At 46.5% G+C, this 26,881-nt stretch overlaps 1 protein-coding gene across 2 annotated transcripts in view; it reads left to right on the top strand.

The window, feature by feature from the left end:
* The window catches only part of PLXNA4 (plexin A4), a 1,110,463-nt gene that overhangs the window by 1,045,121 nt on the left and 38,461 nt on the right, over nucleotides 1-26,881 (top strand). For both annotated transcript variants that reach the window (XM_033958729.1, XM_033958728.1), the window contains exons 29-30: nucleotides 6,016-6,185; nucleotides 19,545-19,757. In XM_033958729.1, the coding sequence (XP_033814620.1) occupies nucleotides 6,016-6,185; nucleotides 19,545-19,757 (383 nt within the window). The remainder of the gene's footprint in view (nucleotides 1-6,015; nucleotides 6,186-19,544; nucleotides 19,758-26,881) is intronic.

Genomic DNA, 26,881 nt, shown 5'->3' with positions numbered 1-26,881 from the left:
GCCTTGCCATTTTCAGCTTTCCTAGGTACAGGGTAAAATAGTGAACAATGAAAACATTTAGTGATGTGAGAGAACTTCAGTAACTTTGGCAATTTATACTGCTCAAAACAGTTGAATGCGGGAAAAAGTCCCTGAATCGTGAATGCAGAAGTTACATCGCAAGCGTTCTCTCATATTAACGTTACGCCAGAACATGCTAATCCAAGACTATCTCAGTGTCCATCCTTGATAAATCAAATTTATATTGTGTCCGTTTTGAACATGACTGATAAAGACATACTTGTATTTTTCGCTCCATAAGACGCACTGGACCATAAGACGCACCCTAGATTTAGAGTAGGAAAACAAGAAAAAAAATCATTCTGAACCAAATTGTGCACCTAGCCTCCCTCACTCCCTGCCAGCCTCTGCACCCAACCCCACACTCCTTGCCAGGCTCTGCACCCTATCCCCCCTTCCCTGACCTGTAACCTGCCACCCCCTCATCTCAAGTTCATTAAAATTTGATAAAACGCTAATCATAAATACTAAAGGCTCCTTTTACTAAGGTGCGCTAGCTTTTTTAGCGCACGCAGGATATTACCGCGCGCTACACAGCTAAAACTAATGCCAGCTCAATGCTGGCGTTAAGGTCTAGCACGCACGGCAATTCAGCACGTGATATTCCGCGCATTAATACCCTAATGCACCTTGGTAAAAGGAGCCCTAAGCGTTTGACAATAAAAATTAAAATGGGGAACAATCAACGGACTTAAGACACAACTTTACTGACATGAAAACAACAGGAAAGTGGGGAGAAATACAATTTTAAAAGGAGAGAGTACAATTAAGGTTAAAAACAAAAGGAAAATAGGAGAAATCATATTGATGTTGAATATGGGTAAAAACAGAAAGTGGCGAGAAAGGAGCCAGAGATCGATTAGCAATCATAATTTTTAAATTAATCTAGATTTTGCTCCGCCCTTAAATAGGATGGTAATGAATTCCATATTGTAGGGGCTAAAGTTGCAAATGAAGAGGCCCTACGGGTACTAATGATTTTTAGGGATGGGACATGATCTTATCCAGTGCCTATTCATATTTGGAGAAAGATAGGAGTTTTGTGTTTGATTTAGTTTCTTTACTCCTATAGGGAATTTTTGGGAGGTTGAAAATGGTAAAACCAGAGGACATAATTTGAGGCTGAGGGGTGGTAGATTCAAGAGCAATGTAAGGAAATTCTTCTTTATGGAGAGGGTGGTGGATGCCTGGAATGCGCTCCCGAGAGAGGTGGTGGAGAGGAAAACGGTGATGGAGTTCAAAAAAGCGTGGGATGAACACAGAAGATTTAGAATCAGAAAATAAGATTAAATATTGAACTAGGCCAGTTACTGGGCAGACTTGCACGGTCTGTGTCGGTGTATGGCCGTTTGGGGGAGGATGGTCTGGGGAGGGCTTCAATGGCTGGGAGGGTGTAGATAGGCTGGAGTAGGTTTTTACGGAGATTTCGGCAGTTGGAACCCAAGAACAGTACTGGGTAGAGCTTTGGATTCTTGCCCAGAAATAGCTAAGAAGAAAAAATTTAAAAAATTTAAATTGAATCAGATTGGGCAGATTGGATGGACCTTTCGGGTCTTTATCTGCCATCATCTATGAGAGAGAGAAAGAAAAAGAGAGAAAGAAAGACAAAGAAAGAAAGAGAGAAAGACAAAGAAAGAAAGAGAGAGAAAGACAAAGAAAGATCAAGAAAAAGACAAAGAAAGAAAGAGAGAGTGAGACAAAGAAAGAGAGAGTGAGAGAAAGAAAGAGAGAGAGAGAAAGACAAAGAAATAGAGAGAGAAAGACAAAGAAAGAAAGAGAGAGAAAGACAAAGAAAGATCAAGAAAAAGACAAAGAAAGAAAGAGAGAGTGAGACAAAGAAAGAGAGAGAGAGAGAAAGAAAGAGAGAGAGAGAAAGACAAAGAAATAGAGAGAGAAAGACAAAGAAAGAAAGAGAGAGAAAGACAAAGAAAGATCAAGAAAAAGACAAAGAAAGAAAGAGAGAGTGAGACAAAGAAAGAGAGAGTGAGAGAAAGAAAGAGAGAGAGAGAAAGACAAAGAAAGAAAGAAAGAGAGAAAGACAAAGAAAGAAAGAGAGAGAAAGACAAAGAAAGATCAAGAAAAAGACAAAGAAAGAAAGAGAGAGTGAGAGAAAGAAAGAGAGAGTGAGAGAAAGAAAGAGAGAGAGAGAAAGACAAAGAAATAGAGAGAGAAAGACAAAGAAAGAAAGAGAGAGTGAGACAAAGAAAGATCAAGAAAAAGACAAAGAAAGAAAGAGAGAGTGAGACAAAGAAAGATCAAGAAAAAGACAAAGAAAGAAAGAGAGAGTGAGACAAAGAAAGAGAGAGTGAGAGAAAGAAAGAGAGAGAGAGAAAGACAAAGAAATAGAGAGAGGGCAGACTTGCACGGTCTATGTCTGTATATGGCCATTTGGTGGAGGATGGGCTGGGGAGGGCTTCAATGGCTGGGAGGGTGTAGATGGGCTGGAGTAAGTCTTGACAGAGATTTCGGCAGTTGGAACCCAAGAACAGTACTGGGTAGAGCTTTGGATTCTTGCCCAGAAATAGCTAAGAAGAAAAAATTTAAATTGGACCATTCGGGCCTTTATCTGCCGTCATCTACTATGTTACTATGAAGAAGTTAATCAGCACTTGTGTGAGAGCCTCTTCTAAATATCTAGGATCTTGGCACTCATCTAGTTTGGCTGTGCCTTAATTCTACCCTGCTGGCAAAGGAAACAGCCCCTCTGTCTGAGCTCAAGTGCAGCCAGACAAATGAATGGATTCTTTCCGAGTGCTCAGTCTATCATTGCCTCTTGTCACTTCGTGAAAAACGATTGCCTGACAGCGCTGTAACTTACCACAGTTGACTTTTCATCCCATAAATGCTAGATCCTGCGGGGCGCGGTGACAGCTTCCATACCGCACCCCCTCGGCGCCATTCGATGACGGCACATTGTGATTGACACCGCATGGCTTCGCTTGCAGTCACTTCGCCACGCAAGGTGGGCGGGCCTGCTTGCAACGTTCGGCATTTTCAGTGGGGGGAGGTCCACAATGAAGTTTGATACGGTACAAGTCACTTCAGTAAGGCACTGTCACATCCCGCAGGGCTGCGCAGTGACCGGCTGAAAATGATCACCTAGGTGCGTCGTCACAATGGCCAGCTGGGGTGCAAAATGGGCAATTTATTTTTTTTTAACATTGATATTCCGCTTAAAACCCCCATCCACAATTAAGCCTTACGGAAATTGTAATGATCTGGTTTGGCGTGGATTTCTGAGATTCTTTTTCCTTCATTTTAATCACTTTTGAATATCTATGATATTCATTTGAGTATCTATGATTCTATAAAATGTTTTTATACACTATGGAAGCTAAGGGCTATTAAAAAATACTTTGACATAACATCCTTCAGGTTACTGGTACAATCGCTTAATCCTATCCACCCTGGACTACTGCAACATCGTCTACCTGGGTATCCCACAAAAAAACAATAAAGAAACTGAGATTAGTGCAAAACACTGCAGTTCGCCTAATCTTCGGACTGAGAAAAAAACGACCACATTAGCCCATACTACCAAAAAAACTGCACTGGCTACCAATGGAAGCCCGAATACAGTTCAAATTTGCATGCATCTGCTTCAAGCAAATCTGGGGCCTAGCACCTTCCTACCTGCAAACACCACGGGGTGGGAGGGGATGTGCACCGATGGATAGAGCACTGGTTGTTGGGTAGACTGCAGAGGGTCGGAGTGAAGGGCCAATATTCTGACTGGCGGGGAGTCACGAGCGGTGTGCCGCAGGGATCGGTGCTGGGGCCGTTACTCTTCAACATATTTATTAATGATCTGGAAAAGGAGGCAAAGTGCGAGGTTATAAAATTTGCAGACGATACCAAACTGTGCGGCAGGGTTAGCTCCAGGGAGGAGTGTGAGGACCTGCAAAGGGACCTAAACAAGCTGGAAGACTGGGCGAACAAATGGCAAATGCGCTTTAACGTGGAAAAATGCAAGGTCATGCATATAGGGAAAAAAAAACCCGTTGTTCGACTACAAATTGGGGGGGGGCATTGTTGGGAGAAAGCAGTCTAGAGAGAGACTTGGGAGTGCTGGTGGATGCATCACTGAAGCCATCTGCACAGTGCGCAGCGGCCTCAAAAAAAGCCAACAGGATGCTGGGCATCATAAAAAGGGGCATAACAACCAGGACGAGGGAAGTCATCTTGCCACTGTATCGAGCGATGGTGCGTCCGCATCTGGAATATTGCGTTCAATATTGGTCGCCGTACCTCAAGAAGGACATGGCGGTACTCGAGAGAGTCCAAAGGAGAGCAACGAAACTGGTAAGAGGGCTGGAACACTGCCCATATGCTGAGAGGTTGGATAGGCTGGGGCTTTTCTCTCTAGAAAAAAGGAGGCTCAGGGGAGATATGATAGAGACCTTCAAGATCATGAGGGGCATAGAGAGGGTGGATAGGGACAGATTCTTCAGACTGAGGGGGACAACAGGTACGAGGGGGCATTCGGAGAAACTGAAGGGAGATAGGTTCAAAACGAATGCAAGGAAGTTTTTTTTCACCCAAAGGGTCGTGGACACTTGGAATGCGCTACCGGAGGACGTGATTGGGCAGAGTACGGTACAAGGATTCAAACAGAGACTGGACGGATTCCTGAGGGATAAAGGGATCGTGGGATACTGAGAAAGCTAACCAGAAAATAAGTATAGAAACCCGACCAGGTCGTGCATGTGCAAGACCGGAGGGCTAGGACTTTGATGGGAAGATAGGACTCAATAGGAAACCAAGGTGGCATGGGGGCCCCTTCTGGTGATTTGGACAGGTCGTGACCTGTTTGGGCCGCCGCGGGAGCGGACTGCTGGGCAGGATGGACCTATGGTCTGACCCGGCGGAGGCACTGCTTATGTTCTTATGTTCTTACTTCACTCTACACAACCCCACACGAACAACCAGAAACAAAAACATCTTCGCCTATCCGAAAATCACTGGCTGCAAATACAAATCTTTCCTTGACAGAACCTTCATGTTCCAAGCTAACAGACAACAATCCTGGCTGGGAAATTGTATAAATAAAACCAGACAGACCTACAACGCATTCCGAAAATCAATCAAAACCGCTCTGTTTGACAAATTCATCACCTAAACAGACCGACCTTCGCTCACCACTCTTTTCCCCCTACAAACCCGAAGCAATCTCTCATGCAACCCCCCCCTCACTTCCCTCCCCTTACAACCCCTCTTACTTTTCCTCCCCTTCCTTCCCTTTTCTTCTGTAACATTTCCCCTCATGCATTTGCAATTCGCTGAATGTCCAGCCTTCTTTCGATGTGAATCGCCTAGAAGTTTATATACCGCATCATCCCCACCTAGCGGTTGATTAAAAACCACGCCAAATGGCACTTAGGAGTTAGTGGTCTCTAGGTACCATTTAAAGAATCAGGCCCGAATTTCATAGAGTAGTGCCAAGGAAAGATGCGTGCATAACTCCTAATTGTTGTCAATTAACATCAATTACTGATTTAATAACTGCTCTTTAGCTAATTAGTTTGCATACAGATGTGGGATCTGCCCTTAAATTTGGCCGACCTTTCTAGAATCCGGGAGTCTACGTCGGCAGATCTAAACTGTTATTGAAATTAAACCGGCGCCAGATTCTAGGGTTACCAGACGGACTTTCCAAAACCCAGCAGGTGTCCGGGTTTTGGAAAGCTCTGGCCGTGTGCGGAGGGCCTCTGAGCATGCGCGGATGACATCGCACGCGCCCATGCATGCTCAGAGGCCCCCCCAGACAGGCCCGGAGGTCAGGAATAATGAGGCTTTTGGCGGAGCAGGGCTTGGGGTGGGCCAAAGGCAGGCTGGGGCGGGGCCAGGCATTCGAAATTTCACTGAGAAAAACTATGGTAACCCTATTAGGGTTCCAAGAGTATAAATATTTCTTGTGCATTTCATTAACGTGCTCCCTATTATCCTATCCAACAGGGCACCCTCCAGAAGTTTGTGGATGACTTATTTGAGACAATATTCAGCACAGCACACCGTGGCAGTGCACTTCCTCTTGCCATCAAGTACATGTTTGACTTTTTGGACGAGCAAGCTGACAAGCACAATATTCACGATCCCCACGTACGGCACACTTGGAAGAGTAACTGGTGAGTGGCGCCCCCTACAGGGCTGGATCATCAATACGCTCATGTTCTAATTCTCATTTACAGTCCTCTCACCTGGTGTAATCAGTCTCTGTCAGCCCATAAAAGTTAACATGAGTGATAAGACACTATTTAATGGGTCGTGCAATAAGTTTTAACAATTTCATGTTTTATTTTTGCCATGCTGGTGTGGAAGTAGGAAGAGTAACGGAATACACAGAGAGGCAAGCTGTGACTCAGGGAAACCTGGGTTCAAATCCTGCTTCTTCTACTGACAGACTTTTTCTTTTTTTTAAATTTCTCTTGAGTTTAATTATTGTGAACCGCATTGCAGCAATTTTTACGATTTGCTGAATGTCAAATTGTTGAAAATAAAATTTTTAAAAAAGAAGTAAATTTTCTTCCTTAATTGATTACCTTAATTCCGTTTATTTTTAATCTTGGATCCAAAATTGAGGACTTGAGTGAGATTAAAGATATAATTATTTCTTGTGTTATATTATGTTTAAAATTTTATTTGCCTCTTGAAATTTTGCTTTTCTGTACAAGTTTATACTTGATTATTATATTGAAAATTATAAATAAAAAAAAAATAAAAAAGAAGTAAATTTTAGAGAATTGCTCTGGGAGAAATGATATTGGAGATATCGAGGGAGCGAGGACGGCACTTGATGTAGTTAGGAGGTGGGCCATTAGTGTGGGCAGACTGGATGGGCCGTGGCCCTTTTCTGCCGTCATTTTCTATGTTTCTATGAGGTCTGAAAGTTAATTGACAGAGGTAGAGCGCCAGACCAAAGGCTCACCTGAGGCACCAGAAACCCCCTGTACCCTCTTGTCGTGGTAAATTCTTGTACAATTGATCGGGGCCAGCACTCTCTTTTGCTAAAGTTTCCAAGTTTATTTCAAATTTGTTATACTGCTTATCATAATTCTAAGTGGTGTACAGACTAGAGGTTTGCACGGGAACGGGAATCGTGGGAATCCCCCTAACCAACGGGACTCCCACGGGGACCCTCCTCTGGCCCACGGGACTCCCATGGGGATGGAAGGCTTTGGAAGCAGGGTTCGTCCATATAATATAATGGACACGTCAGCCTTAGTAATTATCTGAACAGAAAACAAAAAAATGGTTCCACCAAAGAGATTCCACAAGGAAAACAGCAGCGCAAACACAAAAGAAACTGTGGAATTGATGATCCTGTCAAAAGTAATTGCTGCTTTTTATGGGGACGGGCGGGGATGGAGGTTATTCCTTGCGGGGATAGGTGGGGACGGAGAGGATCCTGACGGGGATGGAGAGGATCCTGGCCGGGACGGGTAGGGATGGAGAGGATCCTGACGGGGACAGAGAGAATCCTGATGGGGACGGGTGGGGACGGAGAGGATCCTGGCGGGGACGGAGAAGATCCTGATGGGGACGGGTGGGGACGGAGAGGATCCTGGCGGGGAAGGGTGGGGACGGAGAGGATCCTGGCGGGGTTGGGTGGGGACGGAGAGGATCCTGGTGGGGACGGAGAGGATCCTGATGGGGCGGGTGGGGACGGAGAGGATCCTGGTGGGGGACGGAGAAGATACTGATGGGGACGGGTGGGGACGGAGAGGATCCTGGTGGGGACGGAGAGGATCCTGACGGGGACGGGTGGGGACGGAGAGGATCCTGGCGGGGACAGGTGGGGACGGAGAGGATCCTGGTGGGGACGGAGAAGATCCTGATGGGGACGGGTGGGGATGGAGAGGATCCTGGCCGGGATGGGTAGGGATGGAGAGGATCCTGACGGGGACGGAGAGGATCCTGATGGGGACGGGTGGGGACGGAGAGGATCCTGGCGGGGACGGAGAGGATCCTGATGGGGACGGGTGGGGACGGAGAGGATCCCGGCGGGGATGGGTGGGGACGGAGAGGATCCTGGCGGGGACGGGTGGGGACGGAGAGGATCCTGATGGGGATGGGTGGGGATGTAGAGGATCCTGGCGGGGACAGAGAGGATCCTGGTGGGGACGGAGAGGATCCTGATGGGGACGGGTGGGGACGGAGAGGATCCTGGTGGGGACGGAGAAGATACTGATGGGGACGGAGAGGATCCTGGTGGGGACAGAGAGGATCCTGACAGGGATGGGTGGGGATGGAGAGGATCCTGGTGGGGACGAGTGGGGACGGAGAGGATCCTGGTGGGGATGGGTGGGATTTCTGTCCCTGCGCAACTCTCTAGTAGAGACCTAATAAGAGAACAGGGCCAATAGGATTGTAATTAATTGGACATTTCAGAGTAAGATTGGCAGATTTTCCGGAAACCCCTAGCCCCACCCCCAGGCCCGCCTAGTTCTGCCCATCCCCGCCCTATTCCTGCCCCCAAGCCCGCCTAGTTATGCCCATCCCTGCCCTAATTCCGCCCCCAAGCCCTCCAAAGCCCTCCTCTTCTGCCTGCTCTTGTCGGGCAGGAAGGAAGTCTGTGCATGCGCGGACCCTGCATGATGATGTTGCACGCATGCATGCATGCGCATGACGGCCGCGCACGCCTGACACAGCTTTTCAAAACCCGGACAAAGCACCGGGTTTTGAAAAGCCGTCCAGACCCCCGGATATGCCCGGGGAAATCCGGACATCTGGTAACCCCAGACAAGAGACTGACTAACGTACAAGAGACAAAAAGGTTAAGGGGGGAGAACGCCATCAAATCAATAGGATGGCACGATGGTGAGGGATAGAACAGTAGGGAGTGGGAATCCTTTTTGAAATAGTCCGTTAGAGAGGGAGAACCATGTTTCAAAAGCGTCGTTAAATAAAAAGCGCTTCCGTTGCGACGCGAAGCGTTTGAAGTGGGGGGTTCTTCTTTTTGTCTTTCTCCTCACTGCACAAGATGAATGAGAGAGGCAGCAGGGAGAGAGGATGGGGTGGGGGGAGTCTCAGAGTTTCCCCCCCTCACTGATGCTGATAGACATTTCCTAGACTGTACGCACCCACGCGCACCCTCATATATATATCCTGTGCACCTAGAGGCTTTCCACTAATGAAACATTAGCATATTATTACAATTATCTGTGCTTTTAATCTAAGACTGATTGCAGCCACTCAGAGTAAATGAGCAGGAGGTTTATTTAGAAGGGGTTTGTTTTGAAGGGGGGAGGGGGGGAAATGAACGAAAATGATCTCTGCAATCAGATTAAATTAACTCCCAAAGTCAGTTTTTCTGCTTCTTTCTCATTGCTGGTTACTTCAGCTGCTGCTTAGAAGCACACGGGAGGGGAGGAGCGCTCCTTGCTCCTTACTCCTTGTTCCTTGCTCCTTGTTCCTTGCTCCTTGCTCCTTCAAGGAAAATTCGTAAACTGCAAGTGCTTAGTAGGGTTGCCAACTAGCTGGTTTTGCAATGGCCATGACCCTTAAAACTCGCCGTCTCCGTTCCCCGTACTTTCTGTAATGTTCCTGGCACGAACGGCAGCCCCCAAGCTGCTTTTGCCCCAGCGTCGGCTCTTCCTCTGGCATCACTTCCTAGGTGCGGGTCCAAGAAGTGACGTCAGAGGAAGAGCCAGTGCGACAGCAGCTTGGGGGTTGCTGCTCGCGCCAGAAAGGTTACAGAGGTGCGGGGTAAGGGAAGCGGCATGCACGCACGGAGGAGAGGAGGATGGGTGCCCACCTCCCCCCCCTCCTCTTACTACACCACTGCACCATCCCATGCAAAATCGTCCAAATTGATGGAAGGCTACCTAACTCAGCACCAGTCGATGTCCTATATATAAAGGCCGCAGAGAATACTATATCCGTACCCTTCTCTTCCACTGCCAACTCCAGACTCTGTCCCTTCTTTCTTGCGGCGCCGTATGCCTGAAACAGGCTGCCTGCATCAATACGTCACGCTCCGTCTCTGGCAGTGTTCAAATCCAAGCTAAAGGCCCACTTTTTTGAAACTGCTTTCAACTCTTAACTCCCCCTCACTGCTGTCAGATACCTAGACCCGCTATAACCTCCACAACCCTGAAATGTCCTGTCTGAATTAGATTGTAAGCTCTTCTGAGCAGGGACTGTCTATTGTAAAGGCTCCTTTGCATTACACTCTATAGAAATTCAACTCTTAACTCCCCCTCACTGCTGTCAGATACCTTGACCCGCTATAACCTCCCCAACCCTGAAATGTCCTGTCTGAATTAGATTGTAAGCTCTTCTGAGCAGGGACTGTCTATTGTAAAGGCTCCTTTGCATTACACTCTATAGAAATTCAACTCTTAACTCCCCCTCACTGCTGTCAGATACCTAGACCCGCTATAACCTCCCCAACCCTGAAATGTCCTGTCTGAATTAGATTGTAAGCTCTTCTGAGCAGGGACTGTCTATTGTAAAGGCTCCTTTGCATTACACTCTATAGAAATTCAACTCTTAACTCCCCCTCACTGCTGTCAGATACCTAGACCCGCTATAACCTCCCCAACCCTGAAATGTCCTGTCTGATTTAGATTGTAAGCTCTTCTGAGCAGGGACTGTCTATTGTAAAGGCTCCTTTGCATTACACTCTATAGAAATTCAACTCTTAGTTCCCCCTCACTGCTGTCAGATACCTAGACCCGCTATAACCTCCCTAACCCTGAAATGTCCTGTCTGAATTAGATTGTAAGCTCTTCTGAGCAGGGACTATCTATTGTAAAGGCTCCTTTGTATTACACTCTATAGAAATTCAACTCTTAGTTCCCCCTCACTGCTGTCAGATACCTAGACCCGCTATAACCTCCCCAACCCTGAATGTCCTGTCTGAATTAGATTGTAAGCTCTTCTGAGCAGGGACTGTCTATTGTAAAGGCTCCTTTGCATTACACTCTATAGAAATTCAATTCTTAACTGCCCCTCACTGCTTGACCTACTGTATCAATTCTTATACCATAATCTCCCCAACCCTGCAATATCCTGTCTAAGTTAGATTGTAAGCTCTTCGGAGCAGGGACTGTCTATTGTATGTTAAAATGTACAGCACTGCGTACGCCTTTTCAGCGCAATAGAAATAATAAATAGTAGTAGGAAGCTCTAATTTTAAAGTATTAATTAACAATTCAGCTGTCTGTAATTGCCTACATGTAGGCTGAGGAGAAAAACACATGCTAGATCTAAACATTTACTAAGCTACGATAGCCACGCGTGCTAGACCTTAACGCCAGCATTGAGCTGTAGTTAGTTCCAGCCGCGTGGCGCGGGTTTAGTGTGCGCTAAAATCCTGCGTGCCCTAAAAACGCTATCGCAGTTTAGTAAAAGAAGCCCTAAGTTTAGCGTGAGCAGAGTTTCTTTATTCTTTTATTCATTTACCACTTCTATCTTAAGTGATTTTACATTCAGGCAATTTATCCTGTTTCCCTGTCTGTCCCGGTGGGCTCAAACTCTATCTAGTGTACCTGGGGCAATGGGGGGCTTAAGTGACTTGCTCAGGGTCACAAGGTTTGAACCCACAACCTCAGGGTGCAGAAGCTGTAGCTTTAACCACTGCACCACTCTAGAAATCAAAATGTAGTAAAAGTGAACCACGAATAGGACAATCAAGCCATTGTGACATCACTGATGAGGTTGGCTCTTATTGGTGGAATGAAGCATTGTGATGTCACAATACCAGCTATGGTTATCAGAGGCTGAAACCTTTTACATTATTTATTCATTCAATTTTTCTGTACTGTTCTCCCCAGGGAGCTCAAAATGGTTTATATGAATTTATTCAGGTCCTCAAGTATTTTTCCCTGTCTGTCCCTGCAGGCTCACAATCTATCTAATGTACCTGGGGCAATGGGGGGCTTAAGTGACTTGCCCAGGGTCACAAGGAGCAGCGTGGGTTTGAACCCACAACCTCAGGGTGCTGAGGCTGTAGCTTTAACCACTGCACCACTCTAGAAATCAAAATGTACTAAAAGTGAACCACGAATAGGACAATCAAGCCATTGTGACATCACTGATGAGGTTGGCTCTTATTGGTGGATGAGGCATTATGATGTCACAATACCAGCTCTGGTTATCAGAGGCTGAAACTTTTCACATTATTTATTTATTACTGTTCTCCCAGGGGAGCTCAGAAACATTTCCATGCATTTATTCAGGTCCTCAAGCATTTTTCCCTGTCTGTCCCGGTGGGCTCACAATCCACCTAATGTACCTGGGGCAATGGGGGGCTTAAGTGACTTGCCCAGGGTCACAAGGAGCAGCGTGGGTTTGAACCCACAACCTCAGGGTGCTGAGGCTGTAGCTCTAATCCCTGCGCCACACACTGTTTACTTGGTAGGGTTTTTATGTCGCTAAAGAGTAATTTTATGAATGTCTTAGGGCTCCTTTTACGAAGGTGCGCTGGCATTTTTAGCACGTGCGTGCTAGCCGAAAAACTACCTCCTGCTTAAAAGGAGGCGGGGGTAGCGCCTGCAGCATTTTAGCACGCGCTATTCCCCGGCTACTAATCTCTTATATAGCGCTGAAAGGCGTACGCAGCGCTGGACATGAACGAAACCCGCCCCATTCTTCTGTGGAGGTCAGCAGGTTGAACCAGGGTTGGCTGGAATTTGACGTCCTCAGCTGGAAATGCCCCCAGATGTGCAACAGTTGCTGTCCTTCTGCCGCCCTCTCGTTTACAACCCCGTACACGAGCGGAACAGGTGTAATTTACTCTGCGCTAGCCAGGCCACTCGTCTATTGATTGTTTTCCATTAACTGGTGACAGGTCAAACTCACTTTCCCGGGCTGAATTCCCAAGTTTGCTTTAGCCCTGCAATCCAATTCTAGCGAATCATCAATTCTTGTCCTTTCATTTTCAACATGGTGCTGCCGTTACAGCCTTTCTTTGTGGCTAATCAGACTCAGTAGATAAAAAGAAACCATTTGCAAAAGCTGCAATTGTGCATAACTTCATGGGGGCTCATTTTATACAGCTTGGTCTATGTACAAAGTCTGTTTTACCCATGGCCTTCTATAAAATATTGGCCGTCTTTTACTAAGGTGCGCTAACCGCTAACGCGTGCATGTTAGTCTATGGACGCATTAGCGTTTAGTGCGTGCTAATTCGATTGGCACACTTTAGTAAAAGAGAGGGATCGTAGTGGTATATTTGTGCAAAAACAGGATGGAACTCACATACCGTATCTAATATAATAAAGCCCTAAGCGCGCATGTGCACTCCCACCTGCGTGCTCCCGTTTTCCGTGCGCTGTAGAGACCCACAGGTAGGAGTGCGCATGCAAGTGGCGGCGCGCAGCCTGTCGGCCGCGGCGGCTCTTGCCGTCTGAAGGATGTGAACTGGCCAGGGCGACATCAGTGGGGGCCGGAATGGACTTTAATTCCTGCCTCCCAGGCTTCTCCTCCTGCTCTGGCTGGGCCCGTGTCAAAAAAACAAAAACCCCCAGAGCTCGCTTCGGGTCCGGCAAGGGCTGCGGGTCCTGAAACCTTCCGATTCAAGCAGCGTCTGCAGCACTCTACACACGCTGCTTCGGGGCCTTCCACTGCCCTGATTTAGCTGGGCAGTAGAAGGCCCCGAAGCAGCAGTGTGTAGAGTGCTGCAGACGCTGCTGGAATCGGAAGGTTTGTCGGGACAGCGGGAAGGGAAGGGGGGGTGGTAAGGGACTAAGGGAGCCGGCCAGACCGCAGGAAGGGAAAGGAGGGGTAGGGGAAACGCTGCTGCTGCACAGGGAAGTGGTGTGGGGGGAGGGAAATGGAGGGGGAGAGGTGCTGCTGTGGCTGCTGCACAGGGAAGTGGTGGGAGAGAAATGCTGCTGCATAGGAGGAAGGGAGAGAGACAGATAGAAAGAAAAGAAGAAAGACACAGGGGGCAGGGAGAGGCACAGAAAGACCGACAGACAAAGGGGGCCAGGGAGAGAGACAGACAGCGGGAGGGAGAGAGAGACAGAAATAAAGACACACAGATATATATTCTAGCACCCGTTAATGTAACAGGCTAAAATACTAGTATATATGTGCTAGTTTCCGTGGCAGATGCTTTTCTGATGTAGGCTATTTAGAGCTACCCTTCATGCTTTTTTAGATTCTTTAATTTGTCATTATTCACGTTGTATTTTGTGTTTTTTTACCTTACCTTACTTTTTGTTCTTTAATTTATTTTTTTAGGGTTGCATTGTGATTCAAATTTGTGAGCACAATTAATCGTGCAATTAAAGGTATGTTTTGTTGTTGTTTTTTTCCTCTTTGCAGCTCCTTGGGCAGCGGAGGGCTTGGTGGCTTGCACAGAGTCGCAAGGAGCTGCAATGGGAAAAGCAAATTGAAAAAATACCTTTAATTGCACGATTAATTGCAAATAAAGATTTGGAACATTTATTTTTGCTTACTACTACTTATGAGGCATTTAGGAAACACCTAAAAACATATTTGTTCTTGAAGCACTTAGGTAGCTGATTTTGAAAATCTTATACAATAACCGATCTTTAAAGGCTTTTAGTTACTAGTTTTTAACTTTGTAAGTTTTACTCAATTTGTATTATTTTTATCTATTGTAAACCGCATAGAACTTTACGGTCCTGCGGTATATAAACTTTTTATTATTATTATGGGCTCCTTTTATCAAGCCACGCTAGCAGGGTTAGCGCGTCGGACATTTCATCACGCGCTAACCCCCGCGGTCGGCTAAAAAACTAACGCCTGCTCAATGCAGGCGTTAGCGGCTTAACACGTGGTATTGCGCTCGATAAGCCCCTACTGCAGCTTGATAAAAGGACCTCTATATGTTATTAAAAAAATTTTGATCAAAACGCAGCCCTAATTAAATTTATGATACTGGGCTTGAAATTGTGATTATAGGGCAGACTGGATGGGCCGTTCCGGTCTTTATCTGCCATCCTTTATTACGTTACTACACTGATGGACATTCAGTCTGTCCCAGTCTGGTAACTCTGATGTTCTTAGGTTCAAGTGCATACATAGGAGCCCTTTCAGTGGTGTAGTGGGGCGAGGGGGGGGGGAGCACCAGCTCTGGTGCCTCTCCTCCTCTCCGCCCCTTGCATACCTCTTTAAATGTTCACTGGAACGAGGAGCATCTTCCACGTGCTACTTGGGGCTCCCTTCCGATGTCACTTCCTGGTCACGGGACCAGGATGTGATGTCAGAAAAGAGCCGAGGCCAGCGAGAGCAGCGGGTGGAAGATGCTGCTTATGCTGGCAAACATTTCAAGAGACGCGCGGGGGTGGGGGGTGCTTGGCGTGTTGATGCCGGGCGCCAACCTCCCTCGGTATGCCGCTGAACCTTTTTTTAAAGTGCAGCACACGCTAACAGACAGCACTTCCTGTTTCATCCACATGGTATTAGTGCATGCCAAGCTTTAGTAAAAGGGCCCCTTAGAATCCCTAGGCACAATGGCGTAGCGAGGGTGAGAGGCGCCCCTCCCCCATCCTCATCTCCACCCCCCCCACACACTCCTTCCCCGAACTCCTCTGCCGCACGAGCTCCCTCTTCCCTTCCCCCAGACCTCTAGTACCGCCGCGAGCAACAAGAACGTCAACGTGCTCCTCGCGACCCCGTCGTCTCTCCCAGTGACGTTACTTCCTACGTGTGGCAACCAGAAGTGACGTCAGCGGGAGAGAGACGACGAGGTCGCGAGGAGCACGTTAAAGTTGTTGCTTGCGGCGGCAAACAACCAGAGGGACGAGAAGGGGGGAAGTTCTATAAAAGGCATCTGGTGTCTATTTTAAGCCTAATGTATACAGAAAAGTAGCCGGCCAACGTTCAATGTGAGTTAACCGGCTGGGAATGGCTGCCGACCGGTTAACTCATGCCTCACTGGCTAACTGGGCGTTTCCAGCAACATTTAACTGGTTAGAACCAACCAAAAATAAGCTGGTGATATTGGGCTCGTTTTGGGAACATGACCACTTAAGCCCCAGTATTTGGGAACTTAAGTGGCCAGGGGGCTTAGTGGGCAAATAATGTAATGTAATGTAATTTATTTCTTATATACCGCTACATCCGTTAGGTTCTAAGCGGTTTACAGAAAATATACATTAAGATTAGAAATAAGAAAGGTACTTGAAAAATTCCCTTACTGTCCCGAAGGCTCACAATCTAACTAAAGTACCTGGAGGGTAATAGAGAAGTGAAAAGTAGAGTTAGAGGAAAAATAAAAATAAAATAAACATTTTAACAAGACAGCATTGATCTAAATACTTTGGAAGGTAGAAGAGAGGAGAGAAAGGAATAGAAGCAGAAGGGGGAGCCGTTGAACAGTAGAATTCTGGAGAAATTTAAATGATAGAAATAGAACAAAACAATGACAAAAGGCAAAACAATAGATAAGATTAAAGATAAATCATAAGCTGGAAAGAAAAATAAAATAAAACTTTGTCTTCAATCCACGGTTTCAGCGTCAGTGATGAAGTGGAGCAAGTAAGTTTAGGAGGAGAGATTGACGTTTCCAGAAAGGGCTTCTTCAGGGAAGAGTCCCAGGATGCCTATGTCTCCTCCCCTGCGATGTTCTCCCATCCATGCATTCCCTCCCAGACACACTGCCCGTGCCCCAGCCGCTCCAAGGAGGCTGCCCCAGATGAGGCTGCATAAAAACCAGGCCCACTAAGCCACGGCCTGTTAAGTTTGAACTTTTTTGCCATGTCCATCCTTGTCTAAATGTTCTCGCACAAGAAGTAATCTTTAGTTCCTTTTCCCATCCACAAATCAAATACGTTACAGTCAAGCTTTTTGCTGCATCTCGTTTATCAGGCAATCAAACCTTGGAATTTCTTTGCCATTGATTGTAAGACTTAAGGCTCCTTTTACTAAGGTGCGCCAGATCAATGCTGGCGTTAAGGTCTAGCATGCGCTATTCTGCGAGTTAAGGCCCTAAGGAGCCCTTAGAACCTTCTTACGTAAGATTTTGTAAATTCCTGAAGGTCTAGTTTACCATTTTTTAAAAAATATTATCTTTGCATTGTCAGGGATGTCTGTGCCTTGTCTTTTTATACCAATGTTTGTAATCGGTACTAAGGCCCCCCCCCCCTTTTATCGAGCTGCGGTGGAGTGTTTTAGAGCGGGACGGCGAGGTAAATGCGCCAACGTTCATTCAATTCCTATGAGCGTTGGCGCATTTCCCTTGCCAACTCACGCTAAAACACTCTTCCGCAGCTTGATAAAAGCGGACCTAAGTTTTTAGGCAAGATTTATGTATTGTATTTTTAAAATACAATAAAAACAAGCCTTAAAATGTTACACCTCCTAACCCTGAGTGGCTATAAAGAGCGACAGCTGACACTTTGGTTTTTCTAGCGTTTCGTTGTGTAAACTGAGGACTCCCCCCCCCCATCACATTGAACTTAACTCACTTTATTTATTGTTGTGAAGTGTCTGAACCATTTTCCTTGGCTCCTGGGGTTTTTATTATATATGAAATCCTTTATTTAGATATATGCATGAACATGTCTAATTAGAGGGTTCTACAATTACCCCATCAAAGCATGGCGGTACTTTTCCACTAGGGTTCTAGAAAAGGTCATTTCTATGTATGGCTACCTACAATGCTTATGCACAGGAACAGTGGCGCCTGGGGCGGTGGTGTCCCTCCCTGTTCCCTTCTCTGCCACCCACACCCCCACCCGTTCCTTACACACCCTCTCCTGCCGTGCGCGCCCCTCCCTTTTCCCCATACCTCTTTGACAAGGGTGTCATGAGCAGCACCCACAACCTGTTGCTCGTGCCCGTGTCAGCTCTTCCTCTGCCATCACTTCCTAGGCGGGGTTCCAGGAAGTGATGTCAAAGGAAGCGCTGATGCTGGTGCGAGCAGCAGGTTAGGGGTCGCCGCTCGCGCCGCGAATGTTAAAAAAGTATGAGGGAAGGGGCACGCGGTAGTGGGGGTGGGCCGAACAGGAGGACAGATGCCAGCGCCCTTCCCAATACAGTGCCCGGGGCAGACTGCCCCCCCTTACAATGCCACTGTGCATCGCCCCTCCCCCTTGCTATACCACTGCACATTGTCCCTCCCCCTTACTACACCACTGCATAGCGCCCCTCCCCTTACTACACCACTGCATATCGCCCCTCCCCCTACTATGCCACTGCACATCGCCCCTCCCTCCTTTCTACGCCACTGCACATCGCCCCTCCCCCTTGCTATTCCACTGCACATCGCCTCTCCCCCTTGCTATGCCACTGCACATCGCCCCTCCCCCTTACTATGCCACTGCACATCGCCCTCTCTCTTTCTATGCCACTGCACATCACCCCTTCCCCTTGCTATGCCACTGCACATCACCCTCTCTCTCTTGCTATGCCACTGCACATCACCCCTCCCCCTTGCTATTCCACTGCACATTGCCCCTCCCCCTTGCTATGTCACTGCACATTGCCCCTCTCTTGCTATGCCACTGCACATCGCCTTCCCCCCTTGCTATGCCACTGCACATCGCCCCTTCCCCTTGCTATGCCACTACACATCGCCCCTCTCTCTTGCTATGCCACTGCACATCGCCCCTCCCCCTTGCTATGTCACTGCACATCACCCCTCCCCCTTGCTATGCCACTGCACATTGCCCCTCCCCCTTGCTATGTCACTGCACATCACCCCTTCCCCTTGCTATGTCACTGCACATTGCCCCTCTCTTGCTATGCCACTGCACATCGCCTCCCCCCTTGCTATGCCACTGTACATCGCCCCTTCCCCTTGCTATGCCACTACACATCGCCCCTCTCTCTTGCTATGCCACTGCACATCGCCCCTCCCCCTTGCTATGCCACTGCACATCACCCCTCCCCCTTGCTATGCCACTGCACATCGCCCTCTCTCTTGCTATGCCACTGCACATCACTCCTCCCCCTTGCTATGCCACTGCACATTGCCCCTCCCCCTTGCTATGCCACTGCACATCACCCCTTTCCCTTGCTATGCCACTGCACATCGCCCATCTCTCTTGCTATGCCACTGCATATCGCCCCTCCCCCTTGCTATGCCACTGTACACCGCCCCTCTCTCTTGCTATGCCACTGCACATCACCCCTCCCCCTTGCTATGCCACTGCACATCACCCCTTCCCCTTGCTATGCCACTGCACATCACCCCTCCCCCTTGCTATGCCACTGCACATCGCCCTCTCTCTTGCTATGCCACTGCACATCACTCCTCCCCCTTGCTATGCCACTGCACATTGCCCCTCCCCCTTGCTATGCCACTGCACATCACCCCTTTCCCTTGCTATGCCACTGCACATCGCCCATCTCTCTTGCTATGCCACTGCATATCGCCCCTCCCCCTTGCTATGCCACTGTACACCGCCCCTCTCTCTTGCTATGCCACTGCACATCGCCCCTCCCCCTTGCTACACCACTGCACATCTTTATGTCTAAAAATCATTTTCACGTTGGACCAATATGTTTTCCCCTACACAAGTATTTGATTAATAACGATTGTTTTCTTTGTCATCTCTTGTCAGCTTACCTTTAAGGTTCTGGGTCAATGTGATCAAGAATCCTCAGTTTGTCTTTGACATCCACAAGAACAGCATTACAGATGCCTGCCTTTCTGTCGTGGCTCAGACCTTCATGGACTCCTGTTCCACATCCGAGCACCGTCTGGGCAAAGACTCGCCTTCCAACAAACTGCTATATGCCAAGGACATCCCCAGTTACAAAAACTGGGTGGAAAGGTTAGCTTTCATCCGCTGATTTCTTCCTACCTGGTCACTGCAAAATCTCTCCCAGAACCAGGAAGCAATGGGGGGGTCAACATTCAAAGCAATTTACCCAGGCACGAGAGACTCCCTGCCTAGTAAAATTGCTCCTGGCTGGCTGCCTGCTGATATTCAGTTGCACATAACCGGGTGGTACCGCTGAATTTCAGCACTAATGGTAAATCTGGACAGGAGTGGGGTGTTAACAGGGAAAGAGCCTGGGTGAGGCCAACAATTACCTGGACACCAAAGATATTCAATGGCAAAGCCGGATGCAATGCGGTGACGCCACGTGCATGCGGGGGATGTCATCGCGTCACACCCGAGCATGCTCAGATGCCCTCCCGACGCATCTCCGAGAAAGAGAACGGGTTGAGGTGGACTGGGCTGGCGGCAGGGCCATGGGTCCGGATTTTACAATAGTAAAATCTGGTAACACTACCCCTAGATTACCAGGAATCTTAAAACTAGTTTGGGGGGGTGGAGGGTCTTGTTGGGGGAGGGGAAACTAGATTCTGGAGAGAGAGAAGGAAGGGGAGTGTTAGAATCAATGGGTGGAAGAGCTACTTCCACTTATGCAGGTTCCAGCCAGGGTCTGCATAAGTGTCTTATTTGAGTCCTAAATAAATATCGGCCTAAGATCCAGCAGACAGATGCATGTGTGGCCCTGAATATTCCGTATCCGTATGAGGACATAGTCCACCATTGAATGTCGAGGCCTAATTTCCCCATGCGACCAGAATTTTTAAAAAGTTGATCAACCTGAGGCATCAGTCCCTAAAAAGAGATACTTAAAAGAATTTCAGGTGTTGAGGTCTTTGATATACTCTGCATTTACATGGGTTTATTCCTAGTTTCCAATTAATAACGGTACAGTGCAATTAAAGGTCATCCTCGGAACTTACTGTGACCGCTCCAGGAAAAGTCAGCACGTACATTACAGAATTACCCCCTGGGTATCTAGAAGTTTCATTTCCAAGGCTTAAATCTTTATTAAAGGCATTTTATTTTCAAAAGGCCTTTAATATTTCTAGCACTTGATAATTGTTTTGGTGGGATCAGTGCAACTGTAATTGCAAACACAGTTATTTTAGATTATATGTTATTTTTAGATTATGGCTCTCTTTTACTAAGGTGCACTAACCGATTAGCGCACCTTAGTGGGGGGGGGGGGGGAGAGAGGAGGAGGGAGCAATGTGTTGCCCTTCCACTGATCTACCCTGGGGCACCCCCAAAACTGGTCCACGGTAGTATGCAAAGAAAAAAAAATCAACCTTGTCAAATCTTGTTTCCGCAAGGCTTGTTTTTGTTCACCTGGCATGTCTTACTCATGCGTCAAATTGCAGCTCAATTAGACCATATTTAGAGGTCAACCCAGCATGCGCTGTTTGCCTGTGTGTTGTATATGTAGATGAATGTGCATAATTAGTTTGCATGGCGTCATCTAATTTGTGATCTGGGAAATCAGTCTGTCAGCTGTCAAACTGCTAGATTGCCACATGGCCTTGGATGTTCATCGACTGGTCAATTTTCATCAGTATGACGAAGGAAAACCTTTAGCGGAAAGCTATAAGTTGGCGTGTGAGTCGGCGTTGGCGGTATGGGATCGAGCCAGGATACCGACACAACGCATAGACTCTTGAGTTAGGAAGTTGAAGAAACTACACAGGTAAAAACTGTTGCAAATAAGGCGCTCGCAGCCATTTCCAGACATCCGTGGTTTCTGTCCGAGCACCCAGCGGCACTTGCCTTTTTAGATGACAGAATCACACCAGAAACAAAGCTACGAATGGTGCGAAGCTTCCAGCGTCCACCGTTGCCGGACATTCCATGACATCTCATGCGTACAGATGAAAGGGAGCCTGTGACCTTTGAAAGTCTTGTAACACGGAGAACGCATCAATATTGTTTTTTCCAAACAGCAATGGGCCCCTCCAGCATCGATCAGCAATGCGGGCCCCCCCCCAATTGGCAGCGCCCCCCCCCCCCCCCCGATCAGCAACGTGGCCCCCCCATCGACGGAAAGTAAGACAAGCAAGCAACGCGGGTAAGAAAGGCAACGGGAAATGTAATTTTGCAAGCAGTGCTGCTTGCCCAAAGCTTCCCTCTGACGCAGCTTCCTGTTTCCGCCTGGGCGCATGGTGGGGCGGGGTGGGGGTGGGTCCAGTGTGCCTAGGGGCCCTCGACGAATTAATCCTGCCCTGCATGTAACTGAAATTACTCCCTAAAATCACTTATCTCAACGATGCTTTTGGAAGCTCTGCTCTCCCCACATAGCAATTGATAACCCGTTTGACCAGTTGGGCTTCTTCAAGGTCTGTGCCAATTGAGTTGCATAGAGACTTCGTTGCTACGTTGAATGAGTTGATTTTTTGGTAAAACCGCCTTTTCTGCTTAAAACGCCCCACAGTGATTTTCATTACATTGAGTATCACTGGGATAAAAATCAATTATTTTCAGTCAAATGAGAATGTAAAGATTAAACAATTCTGATTTTTATTAACATCAAAATAATACATAAAAATTTTTGCATAAAAAAGGTTTTTAGGATCAATGAAAGATATCACAATCTACTGGTCACCAACAGACATCCAATCAGTCTACGGTTTGGATTTCTGAGATGCCTTTTCCTTCAAGAAAAGTTCCGTCAAGTAAACTCAATGGTACGATGTCATGCCACCAGTTGATACGCAGCTCTTCCCGGCACTCACGCCTCACCACGAGTTCCGGTTTATTTGCACGTTGTTTATGTGGTCCTCTCAGTAACTCATTGGACCCCTGAGGAAGAAGTGTTAGTCGAAACACGGATAGTACAAAGAAAGGGAGGAAGATTAACCACTAATAACTAGATCCACAAAAGGTTAATCTATTGAGCAAAAAAAACATCTAATCAGATGATATCAATCAAAATGAGGGAAAAGATCTCAGACTTGCCACTCCCAGGATCATAATAATATCATCCAGTAATGGAAATGTGGCGTGGGTATCTTTCATTGATCAAAAAACCTTCATATTTAGATTTTTGACTTAATTCATCAGTATTCAATAAATATTAGTATTAAAACCACTCCACAGATAGTATTTTTTTAGTAGTTTTTCATTAAAAAGATAAATAAATAAATATTTTTATATGATTTTTCAAAAAGCTGTGCAAGACTGTGCAAATAGCAATTACCAAGTGGCTAGTGCAATAGCTGGCCTAGTAGTGCAAAAAGGCTGTGCAAATAGCAAATGTAACATTAAATGAAGCCAAAAACTGGCGCTTATCTTATTAACCTGATGTCGGGTAATAAATTGTTGAACAGCGGACTAATTGATGTCGCTGCTCCAACCCCGTATATCATATCCAGCGGGAACCCGTTTCGCCGCAGTCTAGTGGCTTCCTCAGGGTATTAACGTGACTTTTTTCCGGTTGGGTCAGGTCCCTGTTTCTTTATCACGTAGGTGTACCACATCTTTACAACGTTTATTGATTGAAATAAAGACGTGTCATCAAGTGCATCGTCCCTGCAGTATTTCCCTTTGGCTTTCTCACGTATTCTCATTGAGCTTAGTACTTGTATTATACTTTACTTGCTCGCATTTTGCAGCTTTGGGCATTCTCTGTAAACACCGACCCTCATACTTTGTCCCAGTCTCTCTAACACAGTGTTTTTCAACCTTTTTGGGGCAAAGGCACACTTGTTTCATGAAAAAAATCACGAGGCACACCACCATTAGAAAATGTTAAAAAATTTAACTCTCTGCCTATATTGACTATATATAAAGTAATTCTCTTGAATAGGAATCAAATAAACACAAAGAAGGTATTTTATAATTACTTTATTATGAAATATTAAGTAAACAGAAGAGTGAAAAATTATAAAATACTTTATTCAGGGCGAAACCTGGGCCTGTTTGGCTGAACACAAAGCTGATATTCTGGCTGGAATCGAAGAAAGACACACACGTAGCTCTTCGTCAACAGCTCTCAGTCTCTCTCTGTATTTGGTTTTTATAGCATACAAAAATAGACAAATATACCCTCCATCCTTTTTATTAAACCACAATAGCAGTTTTTAGCGCAGGGAGCTGCGCTGAATGCCCAGCGCTGCTCTTGACGCTCATAGGCTCCCTGCGCTAAAAAACACTATTGCGGTTTAGTAAAAGGGGACCATATTGTAAAATATAGACAGCAGATATAAATTCAGAACTGTGCATAGTAAGTGAAGGGAAGTTTTCATCTCTGGGAATTTACCCAGTTAACTATTAAGTTATTTGGGCAAATTCCTTTGAAAACTGTGGTAATACTGCCTCCACTTTGCTAAATTTAAAATAAAATCATTTTTCCTACCTTGTCTGGTGATTTCTGGTTGCACTTTCTTCTTCTGACTGTGCATCCAATCTTTCTTCCCTTCTATCAGCCTGTATGCTTTCTCTCCTCCACACCTCATTCCCTCCCCCAACTTTTTCTTCCTCTCTCCCTGACCTTTCTTTCTTTTTTTCTGTTTCTCTTCTTTCCTTCTGTTGCCCTGCCTGCCCCCTTTCTTTCTTTCTCCCTGCCGTTCCCCAAGCCACTGCCACTGCCGCTGCCATCGGGGAACAGGACCCACCAATGGATAACAGGCCCCAAAGCCGACGCCGACGCATGCTCTCCCTGACGTCAATTCTGCAATCGGAGAGGAAGTTCCGCCCAGCCAGGCAGCGATTGGCTGGCCCGAACTTCCTCTCCGACTGCAGAATTGACGTCGGGGAGAAGAAGACTTATCGGCTCGATAGATCGCCAAGACAAAGTGAGACCTGGGTGATCGACTCACTTTGCCTTGGCGAGCTACTGGCGCCCCTGCCTCGGGCCCCCTGTCAGCTCCGGGCCCCTGAATGCAGGACTGGTAGTACTGCCCTGATGGCGGCCCTGCGGCACACCAGGCAACATCTCGCGGCACACTAGTGTGCCGCGGAACAGCGGTTGAAAAACACTGCTCTAACAGGACGTTTGCCTGGGGGTGGGAAGGACAAAGTAACCAGTTATTTTCACTGGCACTAACTGGTTAAAAGCCGCTGAAAATTAGCGGTTAACCCCAAACAAGTGATTAATCATCCAGGAGCTGTTTCTGGCTGGTTAAATCACTTTGCATATTGGCATTAAAGTTGACACAGACTTCACAGGAAAGCTTAAGTGCCGGCTTTTAAAATTATGTTCTTCAGACATATCCTTAGGAAATTTAAATTGCAATGAAGAACAGGCATATAAGAGGTGATGCAAAGGCCTAAGGAAGGGATGGAGACTAGGGAAAAAAAGCATATTTTAAAAAGGGGGGGAGGGGAGATAATCCAGATGGAGACTCTGCATGAGAGGCATATACGATGACAGTTCCAGTACAAGTCTATGAAAGATTGGGCCGGCATTTACGTAAAAAGGTCCACAGCAGACACAAGCAGGCTGCTATGACAAGTGGGATGTCACCCTCGCTACAACACCATATAATATGATAAAGCCATCACTGTTGACCTTTCCTTTCCTTCCTTACTGCCATATTTATGACACGGCTTGTTTAAACTTCATTAGCGGAGCCTTAATTACATTCTTTGGAATCCGTAAGCAGTTCTCACATATAAACCCACAATGATGATGACAAGAAAATGGAAAATACTCGAAGGGGGGGAGGGGGGGAGCCATTCCTTTGAAGACTCAGGCTAACTTTCCTAATCGGCCTACTAGATGTGGGGAACAGACACTTTGAACAATGCACCCATAGGAGGTGCTGGTGCCAAAAGAGCCTGCCGCTGATCTATGCTGGGCCTTGAGCATCTGCACATGCTCAAGGCCTTCTGGCTCCCGCTCTCTCCAAGGTTCTATGTTGGGGATTTGATTGGAGAAATCCAGATTTTCCCGGACGGCTTTATAAAACCCGGCACTTTGTCCGGGTTTTGAAAAGCCTCCTCTCAATCACGTCAGCAGGCAAAGCAGGCAGCAGGGGGCGGAGCTAGGGCGGGACTGGGGCAGCAGGTCTAGGGTGTCCAGATTTTATAATCGTAAAATCTGGCAACCCTATCTAAACTAAACTAAAACTTAACTTTATGTACCGGGTCTTCAACCAGAGAAAGCTCGACACGGTTAACAATAAGTTCAAAAATATGCTAAAGTACAGGGGGATTAATTTTCAAAATGTTTAGCTTATAGAAACGTTTTTAAAGATTTACGGAAAGATTGGAAAGAGTTGGGACATCTCAAAATTAAAGGAAGTTCATTCCATAATTGGGGAAATTTAAAAGCCAGAGAAAGGCTGAAATTCTTGACTCTTTTAATTACTTTCCTAGAAGGGAGGGAAAGTTTAAATCGTTGAGTGCCTCTCGCATATGAAAATCTATAGACATTCCATAGAAGAGGAGCAAGAGGAATAAAAATACCATATAAAATTTTAAAAATAATATATATATACATTTAAACTGGATTCTGAGATAAACTGGAAGCCCATGGAGTCTCAAAAGCAATGGAGTCACGTGGTCGAATTTGCTTTTTCCATAAATCAACTTTGCAGCGGTATTCTGAATCAATTGTAGTCTTTGGAGGCAGATCTTTGTTATGCCAAGATAAATGGCATTACAGTAATCTAGCCGAGATAGTATAATTGATTGGACCAATACAGAAAAATGACGTTGATGGATAAGAGATCTGACCTTCCTCAATATTCATAAACTGAAAAAACATTTCTTAACCAGAGAGTTTATTTGATCCTTAAAGGTAAGGGAAGAGTCGAAAAGTATTCTCAAAATCTTGGAGGAGAACTCAATTTGTAGGGAGCTTTCAAAATCCAGAAGTACAGTGGAAGGAAGATAATCCAGTTTTGGGCCTAACCATAAAAGTTTAGTTTTGGCTGCATTTAACTTCATCTGGACAGACATAGCCCAAGTTTGAAGTTTGGCAATACAGTGGTTTATTTTGAAAGTTAAATTGGTAATATTTGAGTCAAGTTTCGATCAATATAAAGATGTCTTCCGCATAGGTAAAAAGCGTTTCCCAAGCTGACAACTTGTAAGTGTTCAAAGTTGTCATATAAAGATTGAACAAGATTGGGGAAAGCGGAGAGCCCTGGGGAACCCCGCAAGGAGGCTGCCAGGAA

The sequence above is a fragment of the Geotrypetes seraphini genome, chromosome 9 (assembly GCF_902459505.1).
Source record: "Geotrypetes seraphini chromosome 9, aGeoSer1.1, whole genome shotgun sequence".
Classification (NCBI taxonomy): Eukaryota; Metazoa; Chordata; class Amphibia; order Gymnophiona; family Dermophiidae; genus Geotrypetes; species Geotrypetes seraphini.
The sequence above is the reverse complement of the archived record's forward strand: the minus strand, read 5'-3'. Positions and strand labels throughout refer to the sequence as shown.